At 38.9% G+C, this 17,802-nt stretch overlaps 1 protein-coding gene across 3 annotated transcripts in view; it reads left to right on the top strand.

Annotated features, from left to right (window-relative positions):
• Positions 1-17,802, top strand: part of CIITA (class II major histocompatibility complex transactivator) — a 49,692-nt gene that overhangs the window by 1,962 nt on the left and 29,928 nt on the right. For 2 of the 3 annotated variants that reach the window (XM_074886410.1, XM_074886411.1), the window contains 4 exons: positions 150-2,286; positions 11,540-11,743; positions 12,414-12,539; positions 12,823-13,131. In XM_074886410.1, the coding sequence (XP_074742511.1) occupies positions 12,831-13,131 (301 nt within the window). In that variant the 5' untranslated portion in view covers positions 150-2,286; positions 11,540-11,743; positions 12,414-12,539; positions 12,823-12,830. Of the gene's footprint in view, positions 1-149; positions 2,287-11,539; positions 11,744-12,413; positions 12,540-12,797; positions 13,132-17,802 lie in introns of those variants that run through there. The other variant, XM_074886412.1, reaches the window with a different exon arrangement.

Raw genomic sequence — 17,802 nt, 5'->3', positions numbered from 1 at the left:
GTCCCTGCCTCGCGTGGGCCCTGTCCCCCTCTTGCGGTACAGCTTTGGGGACACTCCTGTGACCGCAACACTGCGGGCGTGCGGCTAGTGTAACGTAGGTAACTCAGCCCTTTAACTGAAGATTTCTCTTGCTTATATTTAAATTGCAGATGGATTATGCAGCAGAGTTAAAGGAAGTGGGAAAGTGAAATGAGACAACTGAGCTTCAGGATATGGGTAAGGGTTTCACAATAATGGGGAGAGATAGTCCAGTCAGCTAAGCATGAAGTTGGAGGATCAAGGAAGATCTGATAAATCACAGTCATCTGTAGATCTAACTAGCTACTAGCATTAAATTAGCCTGCAAAATAATAACTTCCTAGTCTTTTCTAAAACATCTATCTAAACCAGAAGGTATCTGAGTAAGTACACAAGTTACTAAGGTGAACATTTCAAAACCATTAATTGGAAAGTAGCTTTGTGCAAGACCTGTTATTAGAGCAAGACAATACCTAATGCATCAGAAAAACTGGTAGGGCTGTTCTTAGTAGGATTTGTAATTGTAGGTGGGGAAATGTGTATTTTATGATTAATAATGTTAATATTGTGGCAGTCATATTTTGGCCTTGGTAGTGTTAAAACAATATAGCATGTCAGTAACTACAGCAGACTTGCACTGAAAAACTGAATAGGCAGTCTGTAATTTCATGGGATGGCTCATGATAGCCTACAATATTCAAATATTTAAGTAGGCTTTCACTCCCAAAGAACATAGAAACTGAGAGCTATCATGAGACACAACTTATTTAATAATTACGTGCATACCTGAAGCTGACCTCTACTTCATTTACTGTATCAACATGCACTTCTGCTTACGAGCATAACAATAACTCAGATAGAACCGGTTTCTGACTCAGAAGCAGCTCCCAGAAGTGCACTGATAGAAACATTAAGCAGTGGAGGGAGGTCTCGCATCTTCCCGACTGCAGATTATTCATTTCAGCTACTGTTTCAGCTCTTTCACCTCTCAGCACAGTTCTGCCAGCAAGTCTGACGGTTTGAATTTAGTAATTCTGTAATGTTGCTGTATTGTCTGAGCCATCGCATTTTTGTTCTAAGGACACAGTTAGTTTCTGGTGCCTTATCAGATAAAACAGTACTTGCTTTTATGGGAGAGGTGACAATTATACTGTCACAACATTAGGTATCTGATTTACTACGCTGGTGTTGCTACCTGATTTCATTAGAGGTGAAATAATATAACTCAAAAAGAAACAGAACCTGTGTTTTGTTTTTTAATTTTAAAACAGATAAATGTTTCTTTAATATTCCCTCCTTCTAGGGCTTGTCTCTACTGATTTACTATAAGGATTATCTGTTTTCCTAATAAATTCTTTTAGGTAATCCCACAGAAGACTATCCCTATACCATGCAAGTGGTTTTAGTAACATTCTCTAAAAAACTATGTCAAATTATGTTGTGTGATTATTTAAGGTATTGTATGGGTTATCATTTTCTTTTAGAGCAAGTTAAGAGCTACAAAGAATCCTTGGTCACTAGAGGAATCATTGGTCGAACTAAGAATTTCTTTATTTTGGGATTATTAGAAACGCATCTTTCTTGTTTTAAAGTAAATACATCCAAGCAAAACCTCATTAGAAGTTTTCAGTGTTTTCTAGGATTTTGCAGAACAAACTGTTCTATTTTCAACATTTTTTTTCAGTGTTCTGATTAAACTACAAATTATTTGAACATTGGAAAGATTAGCAACACCCTAAATGTGATGTAAATCCTCAAATACTGCTTCAACAGCACAAAATTTAAAGATAGTTACACTGAATTTATGCATTGTGGTTTGGTTTTCAGGTTTGTACACAGGAAAAACTTGACCATTTATGAAATATATTGAGATTTCATTTAACTTCTGACTGAAACATATAGCATAAAACAGTTCAAAACTGTATCATTTGCTGCTGTGCACTTGCCAATACCTTACAGACTATCCTCTCCCCAGAACAAATAATAACCTTTCTATTGAACAGCACTATCCATGCCAAAGGCTTGATATGAATAACGGAGAAATCTCTCTGGCTCTCTGTTTCAACAATAAAGAGAACCTCCTCCAAGATGAATATGGTGTTTTATTCACATGATTAACATAGTCAGCTGATTTCTCTTTTTCTTTGGAGCATTGCCCAGAATCTTGCACTGGCATGGTATCAGAAACCTGCCCTGTAAACTGCACAAGGATATTTTGAGTATCTTGGCAGTTCTTGCTGTGGTTTAAGGATCTCAGTGGTGTTTACAGTTAAGTATCCTGTTCCTCTGAATATTGGAAAATACTGTTAATCCAAAAATAACTCTTATCACATAAGATACACTTTACAGGGTTTGTTGGAGGTTCAATAAAATGTTTAAGTTTTGAGGAGATAGGCCAAATTACAGAAGGTATTACATAGATAACTTTCTAATAGTGTCACCTTCTAATTAATTTCTAAAAGACTATTTCCTGCTTTTGCCCAGAACCAGTTTCTGTGGAATTTCTTGGCTGTACGTACCTGAATTGTTGTACTCGGTAGCTCTGTATTAACAGGGAAGAAGCCACACCATTTACCTGACAGATCAGAACGGTGTCTTTTAGCTGGGTGATAAGTAGCAATATATTCTCAGGAGAGATCAAGTCCTGTCATCAGTAAGAAATGGATAATTGAAAGATACGTCAAAGCTGAAGAGGTTTGGACCCTAAGTATAAATGGAGGTGGGAAAAAAAAAAAAAAAGTGGTACTGGTCCTTCATTCAGTTATGTCTAAAGAGATGAAAAATTTTTTGTGTGTGTGTCTCAAGAGAGGAGTATAAATACCCATTATTGCACAGTAACTGGTTTTGATTCTAAAAAAGTGCAGTGGTGTCTGTATTCCTTTCAGTTAGGAAAAAATCAAGAAACCATTACATATTTTTATTAAATTGATTATTTTATGTCCTGTATTCACTGCATGGCTTTAGGCCTTATTTAACTCATGCTGTAGGAATCTCTAGTGTGGTTACCTGGGAGACAAAATGCTTTGTTAATGAGTTTTCTCATGTTGAGACTTGCAGTGGTCACTTAGAAACAGCCAAGACAAAGTCATCATCTCTCTTGCAGCTTGGGGTGCATTGCTTCCCAGTGTTTGGATGCAGACTTGTTAGTGTGTTCGGCTTTGTGTATACCTTGATATGTTCACAGCTTCAGTCATTCTCAGCTGCAGTTCTTGGTACTTGTTACTTCTCCAAATCATCTCTTATTTTGCAATTTGGGAACTCCAAAAATAAGGAACTTGAGCTGTCTGGACACCTGTCAAAAGTTTGGTTTAAGTGGCTTCATAGATCCACTGTGGTAAGCAGGGATAGAATCCGTTTCCCAGAGTGACAGTCTTCTAATTTCACCAGAAGAGGTGCTTGGGGTCCCTTCCCTCCTTTACTACATCAATTTAAAAGGTCTGTACACGCACAAGTATCCAGTGCCTTTACTGACTTATGCCAGTCCTCTATAGGCTTGCTGAGAAAAAATTAATATAAAAGGAATCTAAACCTATTAAATAAAAGACCCTAAAAGTTATCAAACAGTTGACAAACAGTACAACAGGAGGTTAATATGAAAAATTTAGTACTGTTGCTCCTACTGTTTTCTCTGCAAAAAGAAAAGTTGAAGTTGCTGATAAAATCTGTAAGCTGCTTATTCATTAGCTTTTTTTAAAAAAAAAATTTTTTTTCTTGCTGCTAGTAATATCTACATAATCTTGTTCAGATTCCTGAGGTTCTTGTGGGACAATTCTTCCACCACTGCTTTCACTGGCAATGTCCATATCATCTTTTGTTGTGGAGGCTGTGGTTAAGCAGCTTTTGATATATTTGCTTGCATTTGTTGTTCTAATTTATTCTAAATTGGTGTCAGGGGGGTGGTAAGGGCAGTAACTTTCTCTGGAAAAAAAGCAGAATACAGACAAAACAAAAAAGGAGTTCCTAATCTGGTGATGCAATGAAGTGAGAAACCTGTACCTACAGTTCTTAGTTCCTTTGATCTGCAGATTTTTGTGAAGCAGACTGTGGTCCCTGCTTCTACAGCATTATTGTTTAATAGTATCTTCCCTTAATCTGTGAATACATTTTTTTAGTTCACTGAATAGCTTCAGCTCCCTAAAATTCCTTGTACTCAGTCACAGAGAACTTGAAGGGGTGTCTCAGGAAATAAAATTCACAAAATCCATACTGTTTCTGTAGGCCTGAATCATACAAAGAGGTAGAGGTGCTGAGGATTGGTCTTTAGGTAGCTGGATCCCCCATAAAAGCCACAGGAACATTAAGTGCCCTGGAATGGGGTCTGGCACGTTGACCGCGTGTTCTTCTCCAGATGTGCCAGGCGCTCCTGGAGATAACTCATTCTATATGCAGTACACAGCTCTGAATCTCCCCTCGAGGTAGGGGCCCAACCTCTTTTGGCAAAACTGAAAGCAAGGTTCGTATCTGTGGCCTATGAGCCCCTTTTACAATGGCTCAGGAAGAGACCACAATTCCCTCTGCTGCCTGAAAGGTGACAAGCCTCATCCTCCCAGCTTAGAAGAGGAGGGGAAGCTCTGGGGTATACTGGAGGTCTCCACAGCTGTCCTTGTGAAAGCTGTTCTGCCTGGCTCCCCAACCGGAGGGTGAAGCATTTGTTTCTTCTGTGAATGGGCCTGAATTCATGATCCACACATCTTTAAAATCACCGATTAAAAATACTGAAATAAACCTTGGAAGAAGGGCAAGGACCCAAACCTGTTTGTTTCTGAGAGAATGCACCGTCTAGCTTTCATCCTTCACGCAGAGTACAGCAGCTTCAGCAGAAGGGTTTGAGAGTTCCCCTTACCTGTGGCTGAGCAGCCCAGAGACCATACTGCAGGACTGCTGAAACACAGACCTGAAGCTCCTGAAAAAGAAGGGGGTGTCTATGATACCACATTCACTGTTTGCAGTTACAAGGATAACAGCACAGCTACTGGAATGAAAGTCATGGTAAGTGCTGGTTCATTCAAGTGACTAAAGGTAGAGTTACTGCGTCTGATGTGGGTTTTAGTGTCTTTTGTGTGTGGTGTGTGTTTTAGTTGACAAAAATCAGAAGTGTTCTAGGGAAGCCCCTAAAATACATGGTTTCTTCAACTGTCAGTGTAGTATTTTTGCCCAATTTTCTTGCTTCCATCATTCTGAAACTTGACACAGGCTGTGGTTTTGCACACGTCCTTTTCCTTGTTGGTTTGGGTTTGCATTTGTGTTCTGTTTCCCATTCTTGCTTTATTTTATTTCAGTGTAAGGGGAATTACAGGTTTTTTCGTCACATGCTCCAATGTACCAGTATACACAGGGGTTTTTTGTCACAGGCTCCAGTGTACCGGTGTACTGGTCTAGTTACATGAAGTCCGTTGGTGGTGACAGAAAGGATATTAATTGCTTTTCTTTTTTCTTTTTTTTTTTTAATTCCTCTCAGCTATAGATAAATGACAAGTTCTCCCATTAACAAGATGAATACTGATGTTCACTTTCTGTCCCAAAACTACTGCTAAGAGATCTGTGCATTTGTGATGCTCACAGACTTCTTGAAAACAAAGGGAAGGAATAAGAGCTTTTCTCAGTGTCTTTTCCTCTGTCTGTAGGCCAGGCAGCAGCCAGATGTTGCTGCAGGTCCTGGTGCTCGTGGTGTGCTTGCAGAGCATGCAGCTGCAGCCAACTGCTAGTGAAAACACTTCACACTCCATCTTGGCTTCCTGATGAAATACCTCGTTCTAATAAAACTACTGTAATAAGAGAACAGCATGCTTATAAATCAGCAGTACTTCAGCAAAATATTTCTAAAACAGCAATATTTTTTTAAATTTTTAGTTGTTTCAGGCATTTTTTTTTCACTGGGAAGTTCCAGCATGTACCATAGCACAATCATTCTAGTCCCAGTGAAAATAATGAATCACTGGTATTCAGGTGAGGAAGAAAGTGGTGGAATTGATAGTTCAAAGTGGGCTTGCTACTGAAAACAGCTTCATGTCTTTGTCTTCATATACCTGCCTAATTCTCCACGGAGAGCTTTGTGGTAGCTGTGTCCTCTTGGCACAGCAATGAATCTGGACCACTCAAGCTAGGCTGGCAAATTGATGTTGTTATGTTGTTACTATTATTTATATCACTAAGCTAAAATGCGAGGGCTATGAGGTTTTAACGTCTAATATTTTAGAGAAACAGAAGAATTCCATTGAATGTTTATGGTGGACTGGAAACAAATTTGGAGTATAAAATAAAAGTAGAATATAAGTAGAAACCAAGGTCATTTCTGAGGAATGCCTTTTGAAGTTAGTCTATCAGGATTTTGCAAAGCAGCCATCACAACAGGTCTTTTGTTCAGCCTGCCTTGCTCCATCAACCTCCTGATAATGCTTGTCCAAAGTTCTGTGAGATTCTGAATGACCACAAATATTTGAGGCCCTAATCTTTCTTTGCACCTACCAGATTGGAAATTGCCAACCTTTTGAGTTCTTATCCTCACTTGAGAAAATTATGCTCTGGGGAAGCTGCCGGTATGAATTGAAGTGCATTACCTTGGGCTCTATGCTGTGTCTCACCTGCAGTGTTCATGCTGCACTACTGAGGATCATCACAGTGTTTGGGAAGCAACAGGGTAGGTGATACAAGAAGTGTAGGTGTGGAAGGATGCTGAAGGAATTTTACACATCAGGAGAAGAACAGCTAGTTTCTGAGGTGAGAAAGCAGGGATAAGATTTGATCAGACAGTTTTAAAAACAAGCTCTGGGGGGGGAAAAACAACTCGGCAATCTAGAAGACAGGCCTCTTATGTTCAAATTCAAACCACCTTCCATAATATCACACCTTTACTTTCCTACAGGAAGTCATTTTCATAATAGACATAAAAGATTTTACATTAAGTGCTGTAAACCTTGGCAGAATTACTTAGGAAATCCTGTGGTAACCAAAGTCTCCATTCTAAGATTTACTCAAAGTAAGTTCCTGCAGTCCAGCTTTGCAAAATGTAGCAAAGTTAGGGGATAGGCTGGTAATTAGTTATTCACCGAGGGCAGCATTCTCTAATGCTCAGGGACATTGCTGCAAAGTCCCTATTGATTTCAGTGGATACTGTATTATGAATGAACTGTACTTCCTTGAAAATTTCTTTCATGTTATCTAAGCTGTTGACTCTCTTTGAGCTCTGGTTTTCCAGTCAGCTAGTGTCTTTGGCCTCTCTGGCCGTAAATTGGATCCAATACCAGAATTTTTGTTTGGGATTCCTTCTGTCCAGGCTGAATAGCTTTGATGTACTGCTGATTGAGCAATTTTTCATAGACTGGAAGTCTATTTAACAAATTTCCCTACTTTCCAGTTGTAATGACTCAAGCCAGTATAATATGTAGGCATTAGCATTTCACTATTTTGCTTCACAGATGAATGTACGTATTTAACTGCACAACTTCCCTTCCTGTTCTAAGGATTCTCTTTAACTGACACGCAGCTTATGTAGATAAGCATGATGTTTCACAGCAGTTGTATCTCTTTTTAAGGATTGTCAAGGTAGTCTTCCTCTCAAAGTCCAAAGAAAAGACATGTCTTAGCTATAGAAAGTGCTAAACAATAGCAATATAAGAAGCAACAAATAGTAAAAATGTGTAGCCTGACTTAGTTCTCTTTTTCACACACATTGTTTGTGCTACGATACATTTTAAAGAGGAAAGTTAGTTGAAAAGGAGAACTTGTACTTTTGATTTCTCTGCATTGAGGGGAAGTATCACTTCTAAGTAAATATGATGCTGCCCAAAGTCTACAGCTAATTTTGAATTCCAAATAGTCTTAGTAAAATCTTTGCAGTTAATTTCACTACTTTTCCTGGGGACAGTGAAGCAGCTGAAAATGTACCAATGTAGGCCAGGTTGTATCCTTCAGTACCTGGCATCTGGGTATGTCATGAGCTTTAGTAGATTTTATCTAGTGTCAAGATATTAAGGTGGGGTTTTTTATTTATGCAAGTGCAAAAACAAAAGCAGAAATAGAAATTACATTGGATTATTTTAGCAAAATTGCAAATTAGGACTGCAGGAGCACTAGAACTTAAATTAAATTTTCAAAGCTTCAACCACTGTAGTTGCCTTTCCCTTATTTTGGCCTTAGCTACAAGATAATCAGTTTTGAGGTCAAAGGCAGAGTGCTTCTAGCACATTATTGCTTGGTATGTTTGTCTATAGCCCAGGAAAAGCCAGGGACAGCTGTATAGAAACCATGCTTCCTCACAGATGATGATCTTGCAGAACTTTTTGGAAAACTCAGGAATCCTTAAAACGTGGGAAGAGTAAAATGGGAATCAACTTGAAATCTTTGCATCTTAACACCCATGCAAAGGCAATCCAACTTTTGATATTTCTCAAATCTAGACATAACAGAATACAAAAAAATTGTATTTGGGTTGAAAAGCCTATAATCTCCTATTCTCAGAAAACTTTGCCTGGGCACATTTGCAGGTGGGAATTGCCTAAGGTGTGAAACACTTGCAGAAGATCCGCTTTTCTCATGCTTAAGGTGGCAATCATGAGGATGTATCACAAGGTGTTTGCTCACTTGCTTGTCTGCTTCTGGAGGGAACTATTTTATGGAGGGGAGTTCTTTGCCCACAAAAAGAAATCTACCATTCCCATATTATTATATCCCCTCACAGTCAAACACACGTATGCCCTGGAGCACTGACCAAGGCTTTCTGTATCTGGCTTTTGCAGAGCTAAGGTGCAGCAGGTTAATGAGTTGCAGAGACTGGCTGAGGATGACAGTTTAAACTGAGTTTCTTCTTTTAATACACAGCTTCTCATGTGGCTCTCCCGTCAAGAAGGAGACATCTTAGTCAGGAGAACTGCTGCCCAGAGGGGCCTTGAATGTGACTGATGATGCTGAGAAAAGTTTCTGAAAACCTCCCTGGCCAAATAACAGGGACAATACTTTTTTTTGTTTGTTTTAATCTGTGGCACCCATTCAAGAGCACACTGACTGCAGGAGAAGCTGAAACTGAGACTGTTTCTCTTCCCCAAGCTGTGGTAAACTCATTCAGATTTGCCATGATAGCAAGCAGTTCTCAACTTTCTCCAAGGCAAACCCCTACCTGCCTTCAGCACGTCTTCTGGTCCACAGGATGGTGAAGTGCAACTGGAGGCATCTTATTCAGTGCAGTTTTATGTTGATAAAACTATGGGAAACAGTCCTTCCCATGTAATACCCCAGGAGAAATGCTACTCTGAATGAATTGGAGCTTATTCCTACTTATACTTCAGCAAAACTAATGTTGTCTCTTCTGTTTTGAATTTTTCTGTTTTGAATTTTTTGGGTTGACATAGTGCTTAGAGATCTGGTGGAGTTGAGAACGGTCAGTGCGAGGTTAATGGTTGGACTAGGTGATCTTCAAGGTCTTTTCCAACCTAGATGATTCTGTGATTCTGTGAATCAATGTAGGCAACAACTTTAAAGGAAAATATGTTTAAAAGACAAGTTCTGAGTGAGATAAGAATATGCAACAAAAACCCAAGGGATTTTCTTTTCCATAAAATAATCTGCTTCTCTTAGTTGCCATTTTTATAGTTAGAGTAAAACTTCGTACCTACCTGCACTGCAAGTCAAAATCATATTATTGGATAATGAGATAGGTTATTTTTCCAGTGTTTTGCATGCATCTCCTGATATTGAACATAACATGAATGTTTGGAAAAAGCAGCAAATTCTTGTTATTCTACAAAGATATTTTGGATCTTAACCAGAATTTGTAGTAGTGTACTTCGAAGTGTTATAAAGATTTAGCAAGTTCCTCTCAGTGCATTGCTTCTTACTAGGTGGAATTATTGTTCCTCTTTCAAATGTGTCTGATGGTGAAAAGAAATCATGGCAATATTCAAGGTAGTAAAACCTAGTAGCAAATAAAGAGAAAAATATTTAGATTATATTTGAATACTTATCCCATACTCAGCCTACAGGCCTGTTTAGGCAGCCATGTAGCAGACTGGATTTTAAAGATCCCATCTGGAAGCCCCCAGACAGCCCTAGAACTTTTGCTCCAGTATTTATTTCAAGGCTGTAGGTTCTTCTATAAAAATCAAGTATCTAAGAACAAAGTAGAAAAATACTATAGTGTAAACTGAATTGTTACTAGTTGGTAACGGTTTATTTGGCCACTGCCATCTTTATAACAGTGTTGCTCCTATTCTAAAACACTGAACAGTAATAATGCCTAAACACAAGCCACTGCAAAACGTTGTACAGATTATTAAGTAGAAAGTTTTATATAGGCATAAGGAAAATAAATCAACATTAGGAAGCACCAGACAGAATCTGTTTAATTTTAGATATTCACTTTTTTACATTTGAGCCTCATAAAACACATCTTCATGATCAAAGATCTGGAAATGTAAAACATATTGCCTTTAGAAGTTTTAGAGATGAGAAAATGAGTTTCATTTACAGTATTTTTTGTATCTCAGCAAAATTGGTAGTTTACTTTGCATCTGTAACAAATTGTTAGCAGATGTAGTTACTACGAATAAGAACCAAGTTAATAGGTTCTAGTTAACCCAGCTCATAAATTACATACTTTATTTTTGTTTACAACATGACTGATGTTCATATTCGGCTCAGAAGTGCTTATGTTAAACACATTAATGTTCTAGTAACTAATGATATTCTTTCTCCCTTTTGATGTTGGCTTTGTAGATTTATTCTGTGTTGTGCAGGCAGTCACAGTATACAAGACTGGTTAATAATCTTTGCACTCTTAACAAGAAAAAAAAATACTCCACTTGTAGCTATACATTTTACTGATTTGATCAAGACAATTTGCTGCATTCCTTTTACTCTGCTCTTACTGAAAACTTGGGTAAAACTTTTTAAAATTCTCCAATCTGAAGGCACCCGTTTTTTATTTTACTCCCTGTTAGAAAATGTTCTTATGACAAAGGTAAGACACTATTGATTGCATTTAGAAGTCTTTGAAGTGCCTTTATTAGACATTGCCTAGTCTTGAGCTCTACAACAGAAGAGCAAGAAATGACTCAAGAAGGCAATATTAAAAAAGACTTCTGAATAGTTTTGAGCTGAATTGAGGGCTCAGGTTGTAGTAGGCTTGGAGCTGTATTTTAACATTGTGTTTGGTGGTATGGAAGATTTGCTACTTATTTAAACTGGGGGCTTGAAAACTCTTCTGCTTAAGGAATTTAACTTCAAGTTTCTGTAATTACAGATTCAAGAATGACAAGATTCATGCTAACTTACTACAAGGTATTATAAATCAAAGTGTATATATATAAACACAAAACATATACACACAGAGAGAGCATGGAAATATTCGGATATCCAGTGAAGTATATAGGTTATATATACTTCCACATCCACACTTGTGAAGGCAAATCTGTGTATTTAAGCACATAGATAAGTAAAGAGGTGAATGGAAGAGGTTAGCCTATAGTTAAAATTTCCCTCTTCTCGAGTTTGGAGCAAATACTCACAATGCATCGGTATTTCTCAACAGGTGATAATTGAGATTCGAGAAGAAGTCTGACTTCACCCTGACTTTCCATCAGATTTGTGGGCAGACAATCTTCGAGGAGTCTGTGCCTGGGAAGCGTCCCAGCTCGGGAGAGATGCTGGTCACAGCGGCTGCGATCCAGGAGAGCAAAAAGTGTCTCGCTTAGAACCGCTATTGATAGGGACCAAGATAATTGACTTTTGTCAGGTACTTTTCCATTTCAGTCCAACTCAGATGGCAGAATATTCTGGTATTTTCTATCAATTGTGCAAATCCAGAACTTGCTAAATCTTGGAGTTCTGGTATCACCCGCTTTGGGCCACAACCCCAACACAGCTGTACTAGGCTGTGATCATTCCTATTGTTCTTAAACGATAGGGAGGGGGGCAGAAACCAAGTGCGCACCTCAACACTCTGGTCTATTGCCTTTCCTAATCTGTTCTGAGTTGGCATGCAGTCTGTTTCCAGGTGATAGGGGAGATAGGAATCCTGCGCACTAAGGGAGTGCCTGAACTCGTCTCCTCCACTATCTTTCCTATTCATCTTGGGTTGGCATGTTGCCCAGGGGGGAAAATTGCACTAAGTACCAAGCAGCTCAAGAGAGGGGGGAGCGTTGCACCGCCACAGTCTGCCCCGGGAATACGTTAGCTTTGAATAAGAATATGTAGAAATCACACCCAACTTGTTTCCTAGTTATTTTTCTTCCTAATAACGTCATATATGACAGAAACCAGAGCCAGATTTGGGATATTTTTTTACCCCAGAGTTTTTACCCTGGTTCTAATCCATTTGACTTTCATGAAAGCAGAATTTATTCACAGCCTAATTTCTACTCTTGCATTGGAGTCTCCAAGTTTTACACCTGTCCCTCTTGCAGAGGATGTGTTTTGTGCTGAAACTTTTGGTGCTGTTCTGATTCAGCAATGACCTTGCTGCAAATGAGCCCACACTCCACCTTGGCCAGGAGACAAAGATCTACCTATAGCAATCCTTCTTTAATGGGGTAAATATTTTTTTAAATTATTTTTTCAGGTGACCACGTTGCTGACCGGAAAATTGTGTTTTATGAATGCTTGGAAAAATTGTGTTGCTGTGTCATTTCATCACCAAGTTATTTGTTGTTGGAAATGTTATTTAAAGGCTTCATCAAATGAGGAAATACCTCTGCTGTTGTAGGCCAGTCTCTTAACTTTTTTTTTTCACTTCATCTTTTTGATGCTGAGTGGATTTTTTTTATTTATTGAAACAGTTCAGATTTTGCTCAGACCTTCTTTAAACATCTTCAGATGCAGGTATGAATCTCTTTAAGGAGATCCTGCCTAGAGTAAGGAAGATTCTTTCAGCCACTACAGCTTCTGATGACCACGCGTTGCTTAACCTCATGCTGAAAGAAGATGTGATATCCAAGGAGTACCATCAAGCCTTGCTCCATGAAAAAGACAGAGAGGACCTCGCAAGGAAGATATCTCTGATATTTGTGGAAAAATGGGACCTGTACTTGAACACTTTGGTTCCTCTCTGTTGTTTAAACCTCTGTGGCAGTAAGCCTCAAAACATGACAGATAATGAGCCAACAGGAAGCAAGTACATTTCTGGTAAATCAGCCTTTTTTTCTTTGTTGCTTTGTTAAAGATTTACTTTTGTTTATTATATTTTGATATTGCATTGTGGCATAGTGCAAAGTACATCAGTGGAGAGCGGGTGGGGAAGAATGTAATGCAGAATGTAATGCAAGAGCAGCTAAAAAAGGATCCACCCATTCAGGGTAGCTACCGGATACGCATTTTCATAGCCAGGCCATAATAAAACTTGTTCTTTGCCACCTTTTGCAGAACCAGAAATGCAAAGTAGATTAAAGAGACCGTGATAAGGTCAGTTTTTCTCAACTGACATTCCAACTGTTGATAGTCTGGGTAGCATTTGTTCGTGGCACATGCTGGCAATTCATGTAGGGAAATCTCTTATCTTTTTCAATCATATATGAGAGGAATGCTCTTCACTTTAAATTCCAGATGTCTATAAGCAACAAAATTGCACTGCCTACAAAAGACTGCTGCAGATTTAAGGAGGGGAAGTACTTAATAACTTATGAGGCTGGATTCAAGAGTTTTGAGTTTTTTGGTGGGCAGCAGGAGAGCTAAAAATGCAGACACCTTATAATTCTGAGGTAGTTAACTCACTTTTTAGTCTGACCCACCATAGGATTAATGTATATGTTGAAGAACAGGGACAGCTCTGGGACAATCCTAACATTGTCCATCCTATATAAAATGACGGAACTCCAGTTTAAATTATAGCATTCAGAATTACTTTTACAAAACCAATTGTAAAAGGAGAGTAAAATAATGCTTAGTAGATAGAATATTGGGGTAGTCCTGTAGAACTGATGGAAGGACCTTGGGCTGCAACATAGTGAGGGGTATAAATTTTTTCCTCTCCTAAAACACGGTATTGGACATCCCTTCTCAAGGCATGGATGAAAGTATCAGAGAAAATGCTGGAGAAAAAAAATTAAGATAGTTTCTAAGAGGGCAAAATACTGACCTGGAAGATTTTAGCTCTATTATTACACACATTCAAATTAATGCCAAGAATTCATATTTTAAATGTAGAATATCATAGCAAGTGGCCTAGTGTCCCTTATGCTGGGAGTATTTATAGTCTGGTTTCTACTTTTAATGAAATCCCTGAAGTGCTTGAAAAAACATCTGCTTCTTCTCATTTTTGTAATGGTAGCACCTAAAATCTCCATTCAAAAATCTTGATCCTGTCATGCCTGGCTCTGTATCTCTGTCACAAAGCCAGTGTTTATTTGAGATGTGACAGAGGGAAACTGAAGTGCATCAGAAGAAGCATTAGTCTTCATCCATCACCTGTTCAACCATTGTCACTGTTCTCTAGATAGCAGAGATAGACTTAAAAAAAGTTGTTTCAAAGACATTAATTCACCAGGAAATGACTCACATTGTATGAGAGACTCCAGCTTCCTTCAAAGCAAATTCTTTTCTGACTTTCGTTTTGAAATTTGTTAATTTTTCAGCCTCATGTTCAATCATTGTTTCACTCTAAAAAAGCCTTGCAAAGAGAACTTGGATCAGGAACAGATTGATATCAGCAGGTTTCTCACTACTTAATAGCTTTGCAACTATTTCTTCTACCACAAAACAGATCTTTACAATTTCTGGACAAATAATCCCAGCTTTGCCCCTCTTGCAAAGTGCACTATTGACATCCGTTTTGCAGTGCTTCCAATACTAATCAATATGTTCTGTTCTCTCCTTTTGCAGTAGGGCAGCGTATCAGCAAACATTGAAGCAAAGAAGCTGAGAGGCTTAGGCAGTTCTCAGCTGTCTTGTTTTCCAGTCTGCTTTTCCCCTCTAAGACCATCTTTATAGACTAGTCCACTAGATCTACCCATACTCTGATTTGCTTCAGCAATTCCTTTCTGCTGTTTCTAAGCAGCTATGGGTCTTGTACAAAAAGTGGACAACCAGTATTTGCTGCAGTTGTGAACTGGAATCACAGTAAACAGCTGAACTCTTTTGTTCCCCAAACTTTCATTCTTGAAGTATATAGATTGCCTCATGGGATTACAGCCTCAGAAGCTGGTAAAGAAATCTGCCTGCAGGGCTGGTAAAAGAGTTTAGAACTTGTGGGTTGTGCTGTGCATTAGAATAGGGCTAACAAATAACCCTCTTAAATTCTGTTGGGATTTCTCATGCAGTGATTGTATTACTGTCTCATATCAAAACAGAGCACTAAAATACAGAATCTGTATTTGTGAAGCCTTTCGTTATTTTCTGCTCTGAATGCTGTTATACCGAGATGTTGCTTTTCTTCTAAAGTGCTCAGAGGAATTCCAAGAACACAGCTGCCTGGTTTTGGGTTCAAGAGGCTGAAGAGGCTAGTGCTCTTCATTGCAGGGTGGGCCCTGTGTCTCTAAATACTGGGAACAGATCAGCCACTCCCAGGAAGGAAACAACTTTATCTCTTTTCAGTGAGCATGTTCCCATGGAACCTGGTGGAAGTGGATCTCCTCTGCAAAGGGAAAAGGCTTACACAGGTCAGCAGCAGCTTTGCTTATGGGACCTGCTGCCTTGTGCAGAAGCCATTTGTTACTGAGCAGCTGATTAAAAACTTGCCGTACTGAAGCAGCAAGTCCTGGATGTCATTGACTTCATCAAATCCCACTTCCTTTCCTCTTCAGACTCTGGTGGAACTTTTGTTATAAGTTATAGCCAATGGAATAATAGTAGAAAAAGTATTTTCTCACTTGAGAATATATTTTCTTTCATAATTAATTTCTAATTTGTATAGGTCTATGCATGATAAAAAATTTATTTGCCTGGTTTTATATTTGCAGAGCCACACAGAAGCAGCTATAGGCATCATGACAGGGACACTCATGAATTAAGTTGGTTTTCAAAAGGTCTGTCTTACACCAGGTAGGCGCTGGCAGGGTAAGTGATGCTGCTACAAGCAGACCCTGAACACCATCTGTAAGCCAGACAAGATTTATGAGCTCCTGTTTTGTAGAACATCTTACTTGTCATTTTGGGCCAATGGCAAGAGACGCTTACACAAGATACCAATCTAATTTTATATTGGTAGAGTCTGTGAGCATGTGAAGGAAATACTTTCACTTCTGTTACACCAAATGGAGCTGCAAGGTAAGAGTGTCTGCATGCTGCTTGGTTTATGCTTACTGATGGACTGTTTAACAGCATGACTTCAAGACGGATTTGAACTGGAATAAAAAAGGAGAGGAAGAATTCTGGGGAGCACCAGAAATTGCTGCCACTGGGTCTCATCCAATTTTGGCTTCCAGCTGAATAAATGGATCTGTTCCTAACTAGTGACAAGTGCAAGTTCTTCTTAGCGGTGACAAGTGACCAGTAAGGTAACAGTGCTTATTATACCAGGGTTGTTAGAAGGCAAGTTCTTCTTAATTTTCCTCTTTGGAATTCCCCCTGAGCCTTTAGCTTTTCTGCAGTGACTGTTCTGGCTCATTTCCTCCTTTCTGATGTCACTTTCTATAAGCCCTGGACAGTGATAGCAGCTCTCCTCATTTTTCATACTGAATCCAGAGTGGAAGAACAGGAACTGTCCAGTTTCCTAAGGTCAGTTTTAACTCAACTCTTGAATGCAGTGCTTTTGTCATGGTAAATTCATCTTATCTTACCTTTTGTAGATATTGGTAACTACAGTGTGTCCGTATCTGGACTTGTATTGCTTGAAATATTAGTACAATGAAGTCTGAATGTGGGTGAAATTTTGAAGAATTTTTAGCAATTTTATTTTGTGGCTAGCCCTGTTACTTGCTCAAAAGGTTGCTCTAGTCAAAAGTTAAAGTTTCAGACTTGTTAAGTAAGTACTTGTTTTTTGTATAAATGTTGCTCCTACAGAAAGTGAAACAGGATTGTTGGAAGAAACTGGCTTATTATTCACAGGTCTGGCAAGACAACCCGGAGCTCTTTACTTTCACATTTAGGAGGACTGAGGTTCCGTCTTGAAGAAAGTCTGAGTGCAAATGTACTTTTTCTGCCGAAAGAGCTTATAGGCAAGGTGTCTGCTGTGCCGCGTTATTTCATCTTACTGCTGGGATGGGAGAGCTGGGCATAGCTGTGACATGCAGAGGCGATACTGGATATGAAAAGTCAAATTCTGCTCTCAAAACACAACTCTGACATCTGCAGGACAGTACATTATTAGTCTGCCTGAACTGAGCTGTCTCCAGCGCAAGGCTAGTAACATTTCTTTTATCTGTTGTGTTGGTCACTATACAGCTAAGTTAATTGAAAGGCAGAAGCTTCTTTTACCTGAGATTTATACTTTTTCTAACTTCTTTAAACTCATCTCTAAGAGAAACAAAGGAGAATGTGGCAGGTTATAGAGCACGTCTTTTTCCAGCATCATCTCTGTTCTTCTTCATTTTTAGACTTTAAAGCCCATGGAAAGTAACACACCACTCCATCGACAAGATGAAGACCATTGGCAAAAGTAGTATCTTTTGTTAAATTAGATAATACAACAGGAAAAGTTAAACTGTCTTTCAGATGTATAATCCTTTCATAGATCTGAACTAGAAACTGAAACCTTCAAAGCTAAATATAAACTGAGCACCATTACTTTCAGTTTACGAATAATCGGGCCGTCTCTGAAAGGAAGATCTGGTTGGTACCTGTGGAGCAGAGGAATTGTTAGTGATAGATTTGGAGAGAGGAAAGGGAGGCAGGTCACTGTAGCATGGAGGGTTCTTCATCCTT

Source organism: Strix uralensis, chromosome 16 (genome assembly GCF_047716275.1).
Source record: "Strix uralensis isolate ZFMK-TIS-50842 chromosome 16, bStrUra1, whole genome shotgun sequence".
Taxonomy (NCBI): Eukaryota; Metazoa; Chordata; class Aves; order Strigiformes; family Strigidae; genus Strix; species Strix uralensis.
Note: the sequence above shows the minus strand (reverse complement) of the source record. Positions and strands in the feature narration are given on the sequence as shown.